At 35.0% G+C, this 18,491-nt stretch overlaps 3 protein-coding genes and 1 pseudogene across 3 annotated transcripts; 2 read left to right on the plus strand and 2 right to left on the minus strand.

Annotated features, from left to right (window-relative positions):
* The first annotated feature begins 3,470 nt into the window (after positions 1 to 3,470).
* On the plus strand, positions 3,471 to 5,082 carry LOC114169267 (uncharacterized). Its single transcript, XM_028054336.2, has 2 exons — positions 3,471 to 4,021; positions 4,157 to 5,082. The coding sequence occupies exons 1-2, from the start codon at positions 3,577 to 3,579 to the stop codon at positions 4,894 to 4,896; spliced, it is 1,185 nt and encodes a 394-aa protein (XP_027910137.2). The 5' UTR covers positions 3,471 to 3,576; the 3' UTR covers positions 4,897 to 5,082.
* A 2,391-nt stretch (positions 5,083 to 7,473) lies between these two features.
* LOC114169268 (uncharacterized) lies at positions 7,474 to 9,066 on the plus strand. Its single transcript, XM_028054337.2, has 2 exons — positions 7,474 to 8,002; positions 8,168 to 9,066. Exons 1-2 carry the CDS (start codon positions 7,597 to 7,599, stop codon positions 8,905 to 8,907), a joined length of 1,146 nt encoding a protein of 381 aa, XP_027910138.1. The 5' UTR covers positions 7,474 to 7,596; the 3' UTR covers positions 8,908 to 9,066.
* A 1,309-nt stretch (positions 9,067 to 10,375) lies between these two features.
* On the minus strand, positions 10,376 to 11,568 carry LOC114169269 (fasciclin-like arabinogalactan protein 11 pseudogene; annotated as a pseudogene).
* Positions 11,569 to 12,908: 1,340 nt separating this feature from the next.
* BGAL8 (beta-galactosidase 8) lies at positions 12,909 to 18,491 on the minus strand. The gene is made up of 19 exons (XM_028054329.2): positions 17,921 to 18,491; positions 17,706 to 17,801; positions 17,355 to 17,467; positions 17,212 to 17,278; positions 17,039 to 17,131; positions 16,762 to 16,905; positions 16,515 to 16,603; positions 16,270 to 16,375; positions 16,086 to 16,173; positions 15,810 to 15,928; positions 15,457 to 15,615; positions 15,123 to 15,313; positions 14,947 to 15,041; positions 14,718 to 14,827; positions 14,493 to 14,606; positions 14,227 to 14,328; positions 13,758 to 13,969; positions 13,319 to 13,643; positions 12,909 to 13,206 (listed from the first exon to the last, which is right to left on the minus strand). Exons 1-19 carry the CDS (start codon positions 18,083 to 18,085, stop codon positions 13,099 to 13,101), a joined length of 2,496 nt encoding a protein of 831 aa, XP_027910130.1. The 5' UTR covers positions 18,086 to 18,491; the 3' UTR covers positions 12,909 to 13,098.

The raw sequence follows: 18,491 nt of genomic DNA on the forward strand, positions 1-18,491 counted from the left end.
TCACATCACTATAAAGAATAGAAAAAAAATATCTAATGGTGATTAAAATAATGAGTTAAAAGTCGGTCAAAAAAAGTAGGTTAGAATATCATTTTCCATATATATATATATATATATATATATATATATAATAAAGTATAAAATACAAAAATATTTCTTAATTATAAGATGATAACTAATTTACAAAATTGAAATCTTTTTTTTAAATATATATATATATAATAAAGTATAAAATATTAAATATTTCCTAATTCTTAGATAATAACTAATTTATAAAATTGAAATCTTTTTTTAAAATAAAATTATTTTCTAAAAATTGATTTAAATAAAAATATATTAAGTAAATATTTTCAATAATGATCGTATAATAAATGTTATATATTTTTTATAAAGTATCAGAAAAAATTATTTGTCTTAGTCAAGAAATTAATCAAAAATAATATTCAATTGATTTTACATTAATTTTTCTAAAAATTAAAAGTCACAATATTATTAAATCTAAAATTTTTTCTTTCTAAATAAAAATTTAGACAAAATGTTGACTTAAACGAGTATTGGATTGATAGGCTGAAACGATAAGAAAAAAATTGAAATGATTGAAACATAAAATTATATGAGTTGAACTTATTCCACGATACAAATATATTACCAATTAAAGTGATATAATTTTTTTTTTTAAAAAGCCAAACAATTTTTTTTCACTTGTTATCTGCAGAGTTGGTTAATATTCCATATCAAATATAGGTTCTTACAGAAAAACGTGTCATTAATGAATGTGTCCACATTCAAATCCTACCCAGAAAGTACATCTCAATGGAAACAACAATAAATTATAAGTCTTCAACTTCAATGTTTATTAAAATTATATAATATAAAATGATATAGTCATGCGTAATTTCCTTTTTACTTTGGTAATCCTAACTATAAAAAATCTAAACATTCAAATTCAATCTATAATAATACTTATTATTAGATTAGATTTAAGCTCATTTTTATTTTGCTTGGAAGGACATTCGAAAATTATGCTAAAAGAAAATGAAAATAGAACGAAACATGCAATAGGAGGGAACTTTTAGAAAATGTCCATAAAAGTAAATTTCAGAAAATAGGAAAAGAATGAGGAAAAGGGTCAGGAACTTTCAAAAAATGCCCACAAAAGTAAATTTCAGAAAATAGAAAAATAATGAGGAAAAGGGGATTATTTTTAAGATCTTTGATATTGTTTCTTAATAATGAGACATATTATTAGAAAAATTTTGTTATATTTGTTTGAACCTATCTATAACAATATCAATGAGGAATTCAATTTACATACTATTTTTATTTTAAATTTTTAAGATAATAAATTATAAATTATTTTTCGTCTAAATTGATTAACCTTCTTCTTCTCTCTGTACGAAAAGTGCACTTAATTATTTTTTATTTGAATACTTAATATATTAAGCATATTAAAGCTTTTAAATATATATTTTTTCTTTAAGTTTTGAATGTTTTTAGTTTTTTATTTTATCATTTCTAAAAATATGTTTTTGTTTTTGTAATCTCAAGAACCTTAATTCCATCATCGTTCAAAAATTGAAGTCGTGTGACACGTGAAGTAAATTAATAAGTATTAAATTAATTGAGGCAGATAACACAAAAATAGTCACATAAAAACATTTAATTTATTAGATACCCACTTTTAAAAAATCATTAAGTACTCTTAAAAAAAGTATAGCTAAATATCTAAATAAAAAAGTTGTCAACGTTAATAGATTCTTGGGACGTGGTTTTGTTTAATAAATTTTTATTGATTAAAGCATTCACCTTTTCCTTTGAAAAATTATTATAAAAAACAAGTTACTATTAATTATTAATAAAATACAATATTAAACTTGGACTATCTGTGGTCTTAATTAATGTTATTATGGTAATAAGATGAGAGAAAATATAATCATGAAATTTGTGGCATGTGTTGGGACCAATTGGGTTTGGCAGATAGAAAAATATACGTCAAGGATTTCTTCTTTTTTCACCCCATATTTTATTTTTCTACCCCCATAATATAAAATATGATAACGTGGTTTTGTTACATCTTTACGAAGTCACTTTGAAACTATATTCCAAATTAGCGTAATTTGAAATATAATTTTGAATTATGAAATCTACAATATAATTTCAAATTTTAAAATTCAGAGTATAATTCCAACTTTTATATATATATATATATATATATATATATATATATATATATATATATATATATATATATATATATATATTACGATTCCCTAGTTGATCTCAGAGTTACTTTTCATAATAAAATAAAAATAAATAAAACATTATAATAGAATAATGATTTACAAAGTTGTAATTTGAGTGTACGAGAAGAATGACGTTGACAAAGATGCAACTTTTCATTGATGAAAATACAATACAATATATAATTTCTTATTCATATTTATTCACTCTTAAACATTTCTTTTAATATAAACCAAAAAATAAATCAATCAAATTTTCATATAAATATTTATTTTCAGAAGTTTTTAGATGGTTATTGTTGCGTCAAAATCTTATCTTGAAAAGATAACTAAATGATTAAAAGAATAACATAATATTATAAATTATTTCTTTGATTCTTAAATAATGCAAGGCTTTTAATAAAATGAAATAAGTTTTTGTTAGAATTAGAAGTGAGTTTTAAAACACCTCTCGTATCAAAGCATATTCATCTGTGCGTGAGTATAGAAATGGTAGTCCGTTAGCAGTCTAATAACAATAGAATAGAATATCTAAGAAAATTTGTTAGTATAAATTTATATCTCACTCATATATTATGAAATTGTCTTATTTTTAGTGTCAACGTATAAAGGTGGGACTTCGAACATTGATCTATAAATAAGTGACGGCTACAAGATCCAATAATTGTTACTTATGTTTTGCATAAATAGTGGTAGCTGGTGCTGTTCCAACCCCAATGCCATCAATCAAAGCTGCTTCTTCTGAACTCGAAAACCACGTTACTACAGCTAATTTCATTGCTAATGCTCCATTCTTAAGTCACAAAGCCTTTTTTTATATCACACAAACGTAACCATAACGTTTACGTGTAGCTTAATATTGAAGCCGATCATATGAAAATCAAATAAAATAAGACAAAAGTTACGTTGATGCATGACATTATGCATGCTTTCTTACACACCTAAGTGCTCTAAGCAGGGTCTTTTGTAGATCCCACGCAAGGCTCTTTATCTTTAGCAAAGCAAAAATGAACGTGCTACTACTCCACCATAGTAACTATGTTAGCGTTTACGTGGCCAATAAATAACTTGTGAACTTTAAAAATCAGCATTCAATAGTCAACGTATTATACTACTAAGCAACCACAAACTTTTGAAGAGTTTAGAATAAGGATCATAGCAAAGCTTAAGGCGTAATTCTGGGCTAATTTTGCAACCCAATTCCTCTCTATATATTCTGTTTCACTGCGTGCTCTCTTCAACATCCTCTGATTGATCAGTCATTGAAGAAGTACTTGAAAATCATCATATCAGAGGAAAGAATAAAAAACAAAGTTGCATTGTATAGATCACGAAGATGGGTGGAAGAAAATGGAGCATCTTGGTGGCCATCTTCATCTTACTTATTGCCATGGAAGCTGCCATAGCTCAAGGTCAAGGTGGTGGCAATGGCAAAGGTAAAGGAAATGAGAATGGGAATGGGAATGGAAATGGAAATGGGAAGGAGAAGGCGCCAAAAGAGAAGACGCCAAAAGAGAAAACGCCAAAAGAGAAGACGCCAAAAGAGAAAAAGCCAAAAGAGAAAAAGCCAAAAAAACAACATGATGAAGCCTCAGATTATGACAATCTGTCACCACTGCCATCAGGTCAAGAACGAGGGTTCTGCAGAACAAACACCACCTGTGAGATGAAGACCATTGTGTGCCCATCCGAGTGCGCTGAGAGGAAGCCCAAGAAGAACAAGAAGCAGAAGGCATGTTTCATTAACTGTGGCAGCAAAAAATGTGAAGCCACCTGCAAGGGTAAGCTCCAAGGAACCTCAACTTTTGTTTAATCTACAACTTGCAATATATAAAAGAGTAAATAGTTCATGTAATGAATTATAAAGTGTTGAAGAATTGAAAGTGGAACTTATGTTGAATCTGTTTGTTTGACAGTAAGGAAAGCTAACTGTGATGGGTATGGATCTCTGTGTTATGATCCTCGCTTTGTGGGTGGTGATGGTGTGATGTTCTACTTCCACGGTGCCAAAGGAGGAAACTTTGCCATTGTTTCTGATGATGAGTTCCAAATCAATGCTCACTTCATTGGTACTCGACCACAGGGAAGGACTCGTGACTACACATGGGTGCAAGCACTTGCTGTTATGTTTGACTCACACACTCTTGTTATTGCAGCCAATAGAGTGTCTCATTGGAATGACAAGGTTGATTCTCTCACAGTGAAGTGGGATGGTGAAGTAATCAATGTTCCAACTGATGGAGAAGCTGAATGGAGGGCCAATGGAGATGAAAGAGAAGTGGTTGTGGAGAGAACCGATGAGACCAACGCTGTGAGAGTGATGGTTTCGGGTTTGGTTGAGATGGACATAAGTGTGAAGCCTATTGGGGAGCAAGAAAACAAGGTTCACAATTACCAACTTCCACCAGATGATGCTTTTGCGCATTTGGAGACACAATTCAGATTTAAGAAAAGCACAGATCATTTTGAAGGAGTTTTGGGTCAGACTTACAGGCCAGGGTATGTTAGCCCTGTCAAGAGAGGGGTTCCTATGCCAATGATGGGTGGGGAGAACAAGTACGAGACTCTCTCTCTCTTTTCAACATCATGCACACGATGCATGTTCCAGAGGCCATCCAGCATAGCAAGCACTGAAGGACTTGTTGCTCAGAACTGATATCATGCATCATGAAAAGTAATACATTCTTCGTGATCACACTGTTGACATCTTGCATTTTGGTTTCTTTTTAATGTATCAAGACAAATAAGGGCCTAAAATGTTGCCCATGATCATCATTTTGTAAAATGTAATAGTGATTAACGTGTATTAAAGATATTAAGAATCATTTTTTTAATCTTCCAATCCATGGTTTACTTAGTTACCCCACAATAAAATGGAGTTTTTTAACTTGTTCAACCAGAAAGGCCATTTATCATACTAATCAATCGGAAGCAGAGAAGGTGTAGGTTCATTAACAACTTTGGAAAGTTTTAATACAAAGAGTCGTTGGTCATAATACCTTCCTCTGCAGAAAAAAATTCTCTGCCATTATAGTCTAATCAGATTGAGAGATACTTTAATGCCAACATTTCCTAGCAGAGCTAAATAAATCAAATTAACTGTAGTAGTGGACACATGTAGCACATTCTCTAGACACAAGGTGTTTGTAGATGTAAGTTGTAGATGTAATAAGTTTCAGAAGAACTTTTTCTTTTCTCAAAATTGAAGTAGTTTTAGAATCATCTTGATAAACATGTTCTTTTCCATCCTCTACAGGAATGTAGGAGGTAAATGTCAGGTTACCCTTGAAATCTACCATCTGTTAGTCATAGGCTTAGGAAAAGTCTTGTTCTTGCAACACGGTACCTGTGCTTAGGTGAGTGATGATTTCACTTTCTAGAAATATAAGAGAACCCCTTGAAAGAGGGATTAGAAGGACAAGAGAGGTTGTTATTTTTAGGGTTAAATATGTTTTTGGTCCCTCAAGTTTCAGCGAAATTTGAAATTAGTCCCTCATCAAAACTTTTGACCAATTTAGTCCTTCATCTTTCAAGATGCGTGAATTTAGTCATTTTAATCAAATTTTGTTAAGTTTATCTGACGTTTCAAGCGCATTTCATGATAGTATTTAAATTATTTACACTATTTGACACATTTTTTCTTCAATGTTAACTTAAATACTATCATGAAATGTGTTTGAAACGTCAGATCAACTTAACAAAATTTGTTTAAAAGGACTAAATTCACGCATTTTTAAAGATGAAGGACTAAATTGGTATAAAGTTTTGATGAGGGACTAATTCCAAAATTCACTGAAACTTGAGGGACCAAAAACATATTTAACCCTTATTTTTATTGATTTCTCGTATTATGATAAGGTCTTGTTTCTTTTGTGGGTTAAGTTGTTCTGCATAAGATTTTTTTCAAGAACATAAAGCTTCCTTGAAGTTTGACACTTCCTTCATTTTGTGTCTTCAATAACGATGCATGTGATCAGGTTTGATAGTGAAATTTTCTTGTGCCTGTGTTTCATTTCAATTGCTACTTGTAGATTGTCCATGATTTTGGAAACTACTTGATCAACATCTCCAACATGAACTCATCCAGGAGGAAAACATTACATTTTCCTTCCAGAAGGTTACAGAAAGATCCCAGGCTTATTTGAAGACATTGATGAGATGATCAATTTCTCACTCATAACAAGGCATTAACAAGTACCCCAACCATGAAATTCTCTCTATTGACTCACCTATGTGAAAGATGTGTGTGAGTACATGACGCAAAGGAGAGATATTTCAACTCAACTAAAACACTTAAGATTGATATGTCTTAGTCTTTTTTACATTTTGAGAACCCCTTTTCAAATATTTCCTGCAATACAACTGATTAATAACCATGTGTATTTAGAAAGGATAATAATGAAGTAGCATAACTCAACTACTAATGAGACTAACATAGTTGCCAACGGCTCAGACCAATAGGAAGGAAAATGGTAAATACCACCTTAAGTTAATATTTAGTATAGAAGCAATGTGTTTCTTTTATGTAAAAAGATGGGGGACATACAATGAAAAATAACCAACCTTTAAAAAATTGTTTGAAAAAGAAAAGTAATTGAATCTTGTTTGTTTGTTAAGAAATCTTTTCTCTTTGCCGACTCCACCAACATCTGATATAGTATATACAAACGAGTAAATACTCAAGAATTGACTTGCATAGTTGCATATAAAGTAGTCCAAGTTGGTGCTGTTCCAGATCCAATGCCATCGATCAAAGCTTCTTCTCAACTCACCCACGTTCCTACAGCTAAATTGATTGCTAATGCTCTCTCTCAACGCTGAAATTCACAAAAATAGGTTTCTTTTGTTACATTACATTACATGACACACGTTAAGGTAATGTAACCATAACATTTATGTGTAGCTTAAGATTGAAGATAATCATTTGAAAATGTGCAATAAGCCTATATAATCTTCAATTGCAAGTATTTCCTTTTGAACAATTCAGCTTTTATGTAGATCCTAGAGCCCCTTTTTAATGTTAGTCAAAACAAGGTGCTAGGACATTCACAGGAGGAAGGAATTGAATCTGTTTAAACACAAAGTCAGTGTTGTTTTTACTTGGTCAATAGCTCTCCTCGGTACTTTAAAAATTTAGCATTGAGTATTTTACACATCAGTGCATCACAGGACTAAGCAACCACAAACTTTCAGCAAAGCTTAAGCCGAACATCTAGGCCAATTTGCATGTCAGATCCTCTAGAAATATTCTCTTTCACTCTGTGTTTTCCCAACCACCCTCCTCTGCGAGCTTTACTTGAAAATCATCACAGCAGAGGAAAGAAACAAAAAAAAGGTAGCATTGCAAATCACGGATATGGGTGGAAGAAAGTGGAGCATCTTGGTGGCCATCTTCATCTTGCTTATTGCCATGGAAGCTGCCATTGCTCAAGGTCAAGGCAATGGTAATGGCAATGGCAATGGTAATGGTAATGGCAAGGGCAGCGATAATGGAAACGGGAAGGGAAAAAATAAGGATGGGAAGGAGAAGAAACCAAAAGAGAAAAAGCCAAAAAAACAACATGATGAAGCCTCAGATTATGACAAGCTGTCAGCATTGCCATCAGGTCAAGAACGAGGGTTCTGCAGAACAAACACTACCTGTGAGTCTAAGACTATAGTGTGTCCAACCGAGTGCGCAAAGAGGAAGCCCAAGAAGAACAAGAACCAGAAGGCATGTTTCATTGACTGTAGCAACAGAAAATGTGAAGCTACCTGCAAGGGTAAGTTCCAAGGAACCTCAACTTTTGTTATATATCTACAACTTTGTAATATATAAAAGAGTAAATAGTTCATGTACTCAATCACCACCATACAAACCAGATAATTGATTATAAAGTGTTGAAGAATTGAAAGTGGAACTTATGTTGAATTTGTTTGTTTGACAGTAAGGAAAGCTAACTGTGATGGGTATGGATCTCTGTGTTATGATCCTCGCTTTGTGGGTGGTGATGGTGTGATGTTCTACTTTCACGGTGCCAAAGGAGGAAACTTTGCCATTGTTTCTGATGATGAGTTCCAAATCAATGCTCACTTCATTGGTACTCGACCACAGGGAAGGACTCGTGACTACACATGGGTGCAAGCACTTGCTGTCATGTTTGATTCACACACTCTTGTCATTGCAGCCAATAGAGTGTCTCATTGGGATGACACCAGTGATTCTCTCACAATAAAGTGGGATGGAGAACTAGTCAATGTTCCCATTGATGGAGAAGCTGAATGGAGGGCCAATGGAGGTGAAAGAGAAGTGGTTGTGGAGAGAACTGATGAGACTAACAGTGTGAGAGTGACTGTTTCGGGTTTGGTTGAGATGGACATTGGTGTGAAACCCATTGGAGAGAAAGAAAACAAGGTTCACAATTACCAGTTGCCACAAGATGATGCTTTTGCCCATTTGGAGACACAGTTCAGGTTCAAGAAAAGTACAGATCTTTTTGAAGGAGTTTTGGGTCAGACTTACAGGCCAGGGTATGTTAGTCCTGTCAAGAGAGGGGTTGCCATGCCAATGATGGGTGGAGAAGACAAGTACCAAACTCTCTCTCTCTTTTCAGCATCATGCAAGCAATGCAAGTTCCAGAGGCCATCTGAAATAGCAAGCACCAAAGGATTAGTTGCTAAGTATTGATATCATGCTTCATGAAACAATATAAGATTTTCTTAGTAACCAAATATTTAACATCTTGCATTTGGTTTCTTTCTATTGTATTAAAAAAATAAGGGCCTGAAGTGTTGCCCATGATATCATTAAATTATACTGATTAATGAATGTTACAGATATGAAGAAGTGAGTATTGCAGGATGAAGTCTTTTGCTATAGTGTAGAATTTTAAAATAATTGTGGTTCATAAAACCCGCAAAATAATATATTGCCCACCATAGGAAAGGTAGATTGTGAATTATTTTATGAACCACAATTATTTTAAAATTCTAAACCCTAAACCCTATAATAATATATTGTCCACCTTAAAGATGAAGTTTTTTGTTATAGTGTAGAATTTCAATATATTATTTAGACTACCTTGTACCAAGTCTAGGTTTATTTCTTAGGTAAGGTAGATTGTGAAAAACATGGTCCTAGACAGGCTTAAGTCTTCACCTTTAAGGTTGATCTAGAATCTAGATTAAGACACAATAAAGTTGATAAGCCAAACCTTTTAGGTTGTTCTAGATGTGAAAGTGTGAAACTGTTTTGCTTTAACATCGTAATTCTTATGTTATTGTCATACAGTAGTTGGATGCATGTATCTATGCAGCAAATGTTACTTGAGAGGTGCACGGTGACTCTGTACACAGGTTGAGTACTCACATCAAATAAAAATGATTTGGCCTAAACATTTTTCTTTGGGCCATTCTGCTTATTCTGATATTTATAGCAGATCTACAATTGAATTGAAGCCTCATTAAAATAAGAAATGAGTGGTAAAAGGTATTTTTGTTTTGCTTTAATGGGTTATTAGTTGCAAAAGAAAGCAGAAAAGAACTCAAAAGTAGAAAAGTTAGTTTCCTTTAAATGGTTGTTGTAAGATTTACATTGGTTATTATTATTTGATGATTTCCTGCCAGGAAAAACATTTTTTTATGTCAGAGGGACCATATATACAATTTTAAGGTCCAAAATTACCTTAAACCGTAAATGATTAATAACTGTATGAGATGAAATGTTAGTTTTTATTTTAACTGACAGTTTGTAGGGTCCTATATATTTAAATGATTCTTTTATCTTCTCTAATCCTATATTATTCATAAAAATACCATACTCTCGACGACATCAGAATTATATTCAGTATCACGTGTGCTATTAACTCTACAAAACAAATCAAAATTTGGTGTAAAAGCTTATTAGCTTGTTAAAAGCATGTCTTTAATATTAAACTACTTCAAGCACATGGCTAACTAGAAACTTGTTGTTTATGTTTAAGGTTTGTACCGAATGGAAACCATTGATGTTTTTCTGCAAAGTGAAACCCTTTTTTATTGAAACATGACCTGATATACACCTAAATACATCTAGCAAGTTGGAGATTTTAATTACTGAATTTGAGACAGTTTTTCATGATTTATTTTTCTTCGAATTACATCAGAAACATGGAAAATATTGTAGCAACCTCTGTCAAGTTTACATAAATAATATATTAAAACAAGCATAGCATATCTCATAATAAAATCAGAGGGATACAACAATCTCAGATCCCAAATCCACTCTGATAAATTCACCACCAATAGTACTCAACACTCACTCCTTTCACGCACGCAATCATAGCACTCTTGAATATTAACTGCATGGTATATAATGGATTATAGTCTATTCTGGTTTATGATGAGAAAACAGTCATGAGAACTACTCCAAGAAGAAGGGACAGCCACTTTCCATACACATTGATTTTCACTGTGCCAGAGTTATCCTTTGAGGAATTAATCTGAGATGATTCTGAGGAGTCTGGGGACAGTGAATTATCCTTATCTGCTTTAGGAGCCTTTGCAGACGGTTCTGGTGCCAAAGATGGTCCCTTTGCAGGTGCCTTGGCCACTGCAAAGAAGTCCATAGGAAGAAGCACCTTCCCCACCTTGTAAATAGCAAGATGCTTATCTGTGTATACAATGCCAGTGATGGTGGTGTTAACCTCACCTGTTGAGATGTTCACACTCCCTCCATAACTTATCACATTCAGTTCCACCTTTCCAGGTTTAGCTCCTGCAAGTGTTCTCACAGGGTTGGTTAGGGTATCAAAGTTGGAGCTAGACACATACTCTGAAATAACGTGGAACTGTAAGAGCTCGAGCTTTTGGCCATCAGAAAGAGAGTTGAGGAAGCCTGGTTTGAGTTCGGAGAAGGAACCGTCATCAGGTGCTAGAATGGTGATGCCACCTGATTTAGTAGTGAGGAGCTGTGCATTGAGTTGGTTGATCAATTGGGTGGTTTTCATGAGGCGGATAAGAATGTTGAATGACTTGGCCTGCCTCAGGATTCCAACGATGTCAACAGCTGCTGCAGTGTCAGGGGTGGAATCACTTGGTGACTCTGGCAGCGACGGAACCAATGGTTGTTTAGGAGCTTCAGCTGGTGGGGTAGGTGTAGGTTGTGCTGGTTTGAGAGGGGCAGACGCTGGTGATAACTGGGCTAAAGTGGTGGTGGAATACAAAAATGAAACTAACAGTGCTAGTGCGAAGGAAAAGACACATTGCTTTTTCATCATTTTGGTTTGGTGTATGAAGGCTCTGGTGCTTTTGGAAAACAAAAACGAGTGTAGGATTTGTATCGCCAACGAGCACTTGATGCATTGATGATACGGCAGAGATGGCTTTTATAGAGAAAATATGGGAATGTGAGACAATGATAGTTAGGTGAAAGGCTTTGTTTTAAAACCTTATATTGTGATTTCTGAACATACACACAGTTGATAGCTGGTAAGGATATTGAGGCGTTGCATCAGTGATGATAAATGGATGAAATCATGGAGCAGTGTTGTTTTTATGATTGAAGGCCACACCAATCTCCAATCACAATCAATTGATTTTGTGAATTGTTGTGTCTTTTGCCGAAACCATTGTAATCAACACCAGTGAAGATAGGTGAAGCAAAGAGTTCTCGATCTATCATCATGAGCAGGCCAAACAATTTCCATAACCAATTCCCATTGATAATACGAACCATACCCAGTGGTCTGATATGTTGTGGAAATTACATTTTTTTTCTTTAGTCAAATGGATATTACACTCCTGAAACCAAACATCTGTACATAACGACATAGTACTTCGGTTGCAATTCATTTTGGGCAAGGACGATGAACATGGGAAGGCTTATCAATATCAAAGACATGAAATTATTTTAGTTCACAACAAAATAGTAGTTTTTTAGAAGCCTTTATCTCTCTGTATGCGTTGAAAGGGTTTTCTGCAACAAAGTCATGTACGGAGAGCGCACTTGTGAGCTCTGCTAGGGTTCCATCATCCCCTTGATCCTCTCCCCTGCGATCATGGCAATCCCATTAGTCTTGTTCTTGAGCAAACTGTTCTTGAGCAAGTTCTAAAGGATCAGGAAACTTGTTGGCAAGAAAAAGCACACATAAAGCGGAATCTACAGAAAGACCCTAAGACCATTTTTTCCCATTTGGCCACTAAAATTAAGAGAGTCAAGAACATGATAGCTTCTCTGTCATTTGACTTTGACACTCTTCATTGTCGTACTGATGTTAAGAATCTCACCCTAAATCACTTTTGCTCTCTCTTTGCCTCGTAGACTCTACTTGTGAGAATAACTTGATTTATATAGTCATCCTTACACTCGTCACTTCTGAAGACAACCTCATGCTTACTAATATTTCCTCAACTGAAGAAGTCTGAAATGTTATGTTTTTCTTAAATGGAGATGGTGGTTTCAGACCAATATGGATTTGTGGACATTTCTATCAAACTTGTTGGTACTTATTACGTAAGTGTTTCATTGTGATTGGATTGAACAGATTAGCTCAATTGCTCTTGCAAACTATCAATTTAAAATTATTTATCCAGTTTATCTTATTAGAAAATAGCCCCCTACTGTTCATTAAGAGAACAATTTCTTGTATGGCTTCTTAGAAACCTTCCTTTCAACTTTCAAGTAGAACATACCACTGTCACACAACATCATGCATAAGCGAGACCTTCCTTCTATATTAAGTAAATATACACTGTTTTCCTGGTTTACTACCAGAATAGCATTTTACATTGGCTTATCAGGGATCATTTTCAATGAAGAGTACAAGACACTTGGAGTGCAGTGCAGAGTTCTTTTCAGCTGAGTCCAAGATAAGAAATAGGAAGGTTTTAAGCGAAATGTCTATGCACAAGAAGCTTCAACAGCTAAGCTCTTAGCCACTCCTTTACATGGATCTCCAAATGTATTAAGTGACAGTCCAATTCTACAACTGTTTGATCCAATGCAGGCCTGTTAATTAATATTCATGAGAGTCAGTATAATCCAAATGAACAAAAGTCAAATTAACTACATAAAATGCATGTATGAAAGTTTAAAGTTTAAAGAGGACACAGGACAACACCTTCTGAACAATGGATAGAGCCTTATTACTTCTGCACCGTCCATGTTTGAAGTTTCCACAAGTTCCATAAGGCGTTCCAAAACTTGCAAATTCAATGGAAGAGATCACCTGATTAGGATTAGGGCACTCCAGTGACAGTACAGGCCCAACTTTTGTTTCTGAATTCCACAAGTCTACAGGTGGAGGGTGAGATTCAGATACATGTGAACACACGCTTCCTATCTGTTTTGTAGCAAAAGAGATTTGCGTAGGGTCACCTCCACTTTCCTCAAACAATACAAGTGTATTGGTATCTGGTTGTAACCATGATCGTGGTACATGGTATCTGCAGGATTAGTTGCTCAATTAGTATCGAACAGAATTGCCTTCAGTTCCTTCAAACAATTCAGGATTAATTTCAAGTTTCAACTTCTCTAATACAAAATACCTAACTACTTACAATGTCTGTGATGGTTTCCCACAGTTCTTGAGACATTTGGATGAACTATAGGCCCCTCTATAATTGCAAGAGTTAGCACAACCGCCATTTGGAGAGACAAATGTAGGCCAGTATCGCCCAATGCTTTGTCCATTCACCCAAGCTTCACCTTTTCCCATCCCCGTGAAGTCAATAGCAACTGGATCACTTCCCGAGGGAGCAACAAAGTTTGTCTAATACAACATGTATCACCATTAGTTAGCAGTAAAATCAGTTGTCTTATACCATCCCTTAATTTTCTTTAAAGTATGTGATTGTGAAGATATCAGATGCAAACATGGTTGAGTAAACAGGGCATTGGACTGTCCATAAACCAAGGAAATCAAATAGGTGCAACGATACTCTATCAGCTTATGCAGTTATAGCAGTGATAGCATAATTTAGGAAAACTCGAAAATTTCAATAGATGCTATATTCATATAAGGATTACCTTGTACCAAGTCAAGGGTTGATTTATAGGTAAATCAGATTGTGAATTCCATTGTCCAGAACTTCCACTTGATGGACCTAAATCTTCATATTTAAGGCCAACCTGAATTTACAAAAATACATATGGTGTATTTTGTCTATGCATGACTTCATTAAAGAAAGGAAAACCGAAGTTCAATTTACTAGTTCAGCTGTATTTGTTCAGTTAATTGAACAAAACTCAAAATGGGAAAGAAAATAATTGGCTTTAGTTAAGCTGAGACTAACCTGATATGTCCACTGTTGGGAGGAGAGATCAACTGTGCTTCCATTCTTCAAACCTTTCAATATCACTGGACCAGTGATCCCCGCACCCCATGTGTCAAAAAATGCTCCATAGTTCTGATGGTAAAGTGAAAGGATGTGAGGAAGGATTAACAAGCCAATGCATATATAAACCAATATTGCCTCAGCCTTCTATTCTTATATACAACATAAGAAGTAAAGCCAAACCTGAAGTCCCACTGTTAAACTCAGGAGATCAATTATGTTCTTCCCAGCCACTAGTTTGATGGGAATGTCTACTGCAACCTTAGCTTTGTTACTGTTGCCAGTTCCACTCCCTGAAAAAGTTGTCCATAATCTCACATATAAGTATTATTGGATAGATCAAGGAATATTTTTCGATGTAGTGAAATAAAGACGTTGTCATCAGATGTCGTTGCTTTTAATTTTATTTTACCTGCAAGCTTTCCATTTATGAAAGCATGTAGAGCATGACCAAGGGACTCAATGTGAAGGACAGTTTGAGAACCAGCATCATCTTCAATATCAATACTGCAGAAAAATATTGAAGTGTTAAGTGGGATAGTGAAAGTCCGAAGAAAAACTCCTCAGCCTTGAAGGCATATTGTATACCTTAACGAGTACCACAAATAATCACTTTTATCAGTGGTTGTATTTATTTGCTCCAGTAATCCAAATTTGGAGAATGAATCATCCTTTGAAATGCCAACGGGTTCACTAATCCAGCTCCATCCTGAGCCAGAGCCAACTTCTTCCTTTAAGGATTCAGTTGTGAAGCTTGAAATCATAGATGCAGAATTAATCTGCCATACCGTAATATAACTGTAGGTTATACTATTTCTTGGACTAGAAAATATTTAAAGTGTAGATAGATTAAGCACACATTTTGAAAGTAACTTGATTCAATTTAACCATCTATTTTCATTGGGAAGTTGATGAGGCAAACCTTTGCAGTATTGAGCACTACATTCTTGCAGTCTGGTAAGATGCTGACAGACCATGCAGGCAAGTGATATGAATTTCCATTAAAGGTCACTGTTGCATCAGATGTGGCAATGTTGGCAAGGAAGGCTGCACATGCAGATCCTGTCTTGTAAACTGCAGCCTGGATTTCAATAGTAAATGTTAAAGAAGGTAACTGAGCAGTTCATCTCATCTCACTCAATGGCTTTAAGCCTTTGGGATAACTGGATTTAACTTATAAGGAGTTTGTTGCTTCTAAGGCACCAAACATTCATGTTCCTTTCCCCAACATTATGGGATGGTTCACAAACAGCATATGTAGGATGGTTCCCTAACCTCTATATTTGGTCCAGGACTTGTGATTGTTGGATCAGTTGCTATCAGTGCTTCTTCACAAAGCTTTATGGCCTTATGCACATCCTTAAGGTGCCCCCACTTAGGCTGCCTAACAATTCCTGCATCATACATACAGTTCAGACATTTTAAAAACATTTTCATTGTAATACTATTTGCTCATCTTCTTGACTTCATATAGAATCAAACTTGACCAGTTTATATATTTCTACAGACTCGACAATTAATATGAGATACAAAGGTTGAAAGACTCCATACCATACTCATCAATTGGAGCATCATAATCATAACTAGTAGAAATGAAAGGTCCACCGGTAGTTCGGCCAAAATTAGTTCCTCCATGGTACTTTTTCCAAGCAAGAACCAGAAAAAGTAGAATCCATCAGCTCCTTTCCTATCTTGAATAGCTTAAATATTTAAACAACATGTAACATTGTATTACCATGTAGTAATTCTGAAAAGTCCCACCTCGCTGGTAAAAGCGTGCCACAGCAAAAGCAAGATCTTCCACTGGTCTGTAAGGCACAGCACCACCAAACGAAAGAAACCTACAGTTTCACAGAATTCAAAAGGTTACAACGAAAAGAAAAGTACAGTTCAATGAGAAAGTGATACACAATCAATCATATCATATTTTGAGTATGACATTCAAATAACTAAATGATTTATATAGAAAAGGACACTAACCATCCACTCCAGTTCTCGGTCCACATTTTTGGTTTTGAGTTAGAGTTTGGATTGAATTGATCGCAGTAAAATCCATTGCATGTATTAATCTGAGTGAAGTTAAGATTACAGATTATGGAGTAAACAATCAAGTAGGATTGTAGACAGCAACATAGTAAGATTGGTCTATTCAGAAATCAGGAAAATAGACAATGCAGTAAAATGTGAATTACATAACAGTTTTTATGGCTAAAAGGAGAAAACTTACAATTGGGTCGGGAGCATCAGCCTGTTGGCACATTACCCAAGGAACCCCTGTATCAAGAGAAGTTGCCATTGATGCTGCCCATTTGATGTAGGATTTAGCAGCAGGACCATAGGCCGCATCAATGTTTCCATATTCATTTTCGACCTGCCATTACATACTAAGTATTACATAACTTTTTCATATTTAAAAAGTATGCAATAGGCGATTTAGAATTCGAGAACGTCTGTCTATACTACTCTTCCACCAGTGGATGCATTTATTGAAGTTTAAGAAAAACCTGAGACAAAATAATTGGTCCTCCCTGTGATGCATAGAGGTTCTCTTGCTTCATCATATCCACAATCTTAGCAGTGAACCGCTGCATTTCTGCCTGAACACAATTCAATTTCACGTGATAGAAGGAAGCAGATGCAGCAAGATGAGATATGGAGAAAGAAATGGAATAATTACCTCGAATGGTTTGTTATCAGTTCGGAACTGAATTCCCGGAATAAAATGTAGCCAAAGAGGGAAACCACTGCTCAGAAAAGTTAAAGGCCATGATCAGATATGAACTTCCTTGTGAAAAAATACATATAAAGATCATATTTTACCCGTAGTTCCATTCAGCACATGCGTATGGACCAATCCGGAGATGCACATATAAGCCTGCTGCTGCTACTGTCTTCACAAATTTAACCAAATCTGCCCTACCTTCAAAATTATACTGCCAAGCCAAAGTATACAATCCATCATTGAGTAGATCACAAAACCCCAACTCTAAAAGTTGTTCCAATCTATGACTTTTAATTGACACTAAAAAATACTCCACCCAATGAATTCGTGCTTTTATTATGAACAGTATACAAACATGTTAAACAATGATAGTTTATTTTCCTAAGCTGCAGAATTTTACTTTTGGTTTTGATTTGCACCCTCCATAACAGAACTAGAAAAAACAGAACCTGGCCTTGAACTGGTTCATGTAAGTTCCAGAAAACATAAGTCTCAATCACATCAAGTCCTCCATCTTTGGATTTCTGAATGAGGTCTGGCCAGATCTGCAACAACAAACACCATCCCTTTTAAGTCCAGACTTCAGGAACATAGGTAAAAAAAAAAAAAACAGAAGGCGAACGTGTAACATTTGCACAGACACATAAAGGGTAATGAGCAGAACCTCTGGAGTGCTACGAGGGTAATGAATGGAACCAGAGACCAACACTCGGCGCTTGCCATCAATGACCAATGCTCTGTGGTCATACGTGACATTTGCGCAAAACGCAGCAGGAAAATAAACGCAGAAGAACCAAAGCAAAACAAAGAGAATACGCGTCGCTCTCATTACCTTTTGGGGAAAGAACAAACAAAACCAACAAAGGAATGATTCCCTCTTTGTTTTCACTTCTTATATATTTGAAGACACTGGTTTTCTTAAGAAACTTATCTTGAAGCAAATACCAAACCTGGCTTTAGGATGTAGTTAAAAAGAAAAAGGGAAAAAACTCAAATGGGGTTGGTTTTCTAAGACAAGCAAATCAATCTTGCACTCTTGCAGCAGTTCATGTATAAGTTTCTTTCTTATTTCTTTTTTCCACATGCATGCGTGTGAGAGCAAGACGTTGTTGCTTGGCCGCTTCGTGAAGAGATAAGAGTGAAAGTAAGAGGAAGTTTGTGACTTTTTGAAAATGATAAACTTGAAGAGTGGGAAGAGAATCAAGTTAAATGGGAGAGAAAAAGTGAAAGAGCAA

This window comes from Vigna unguiculata, chromosome 11 (genome assembly GCF_037176805.1).
Source record: "Vigna unguiculata cultivar grain cowpea cultivar isolate G323 ecotype 2 chromosome 11, ASM3717680v1, whole genome shotgun sequence".
Lineage (NCBI taxonomy): Eukaryota > Viridiplantae > Streptophyta > Magnoliopsida > Fabales > Fabaceae > Vigna > Vigna unguiculata.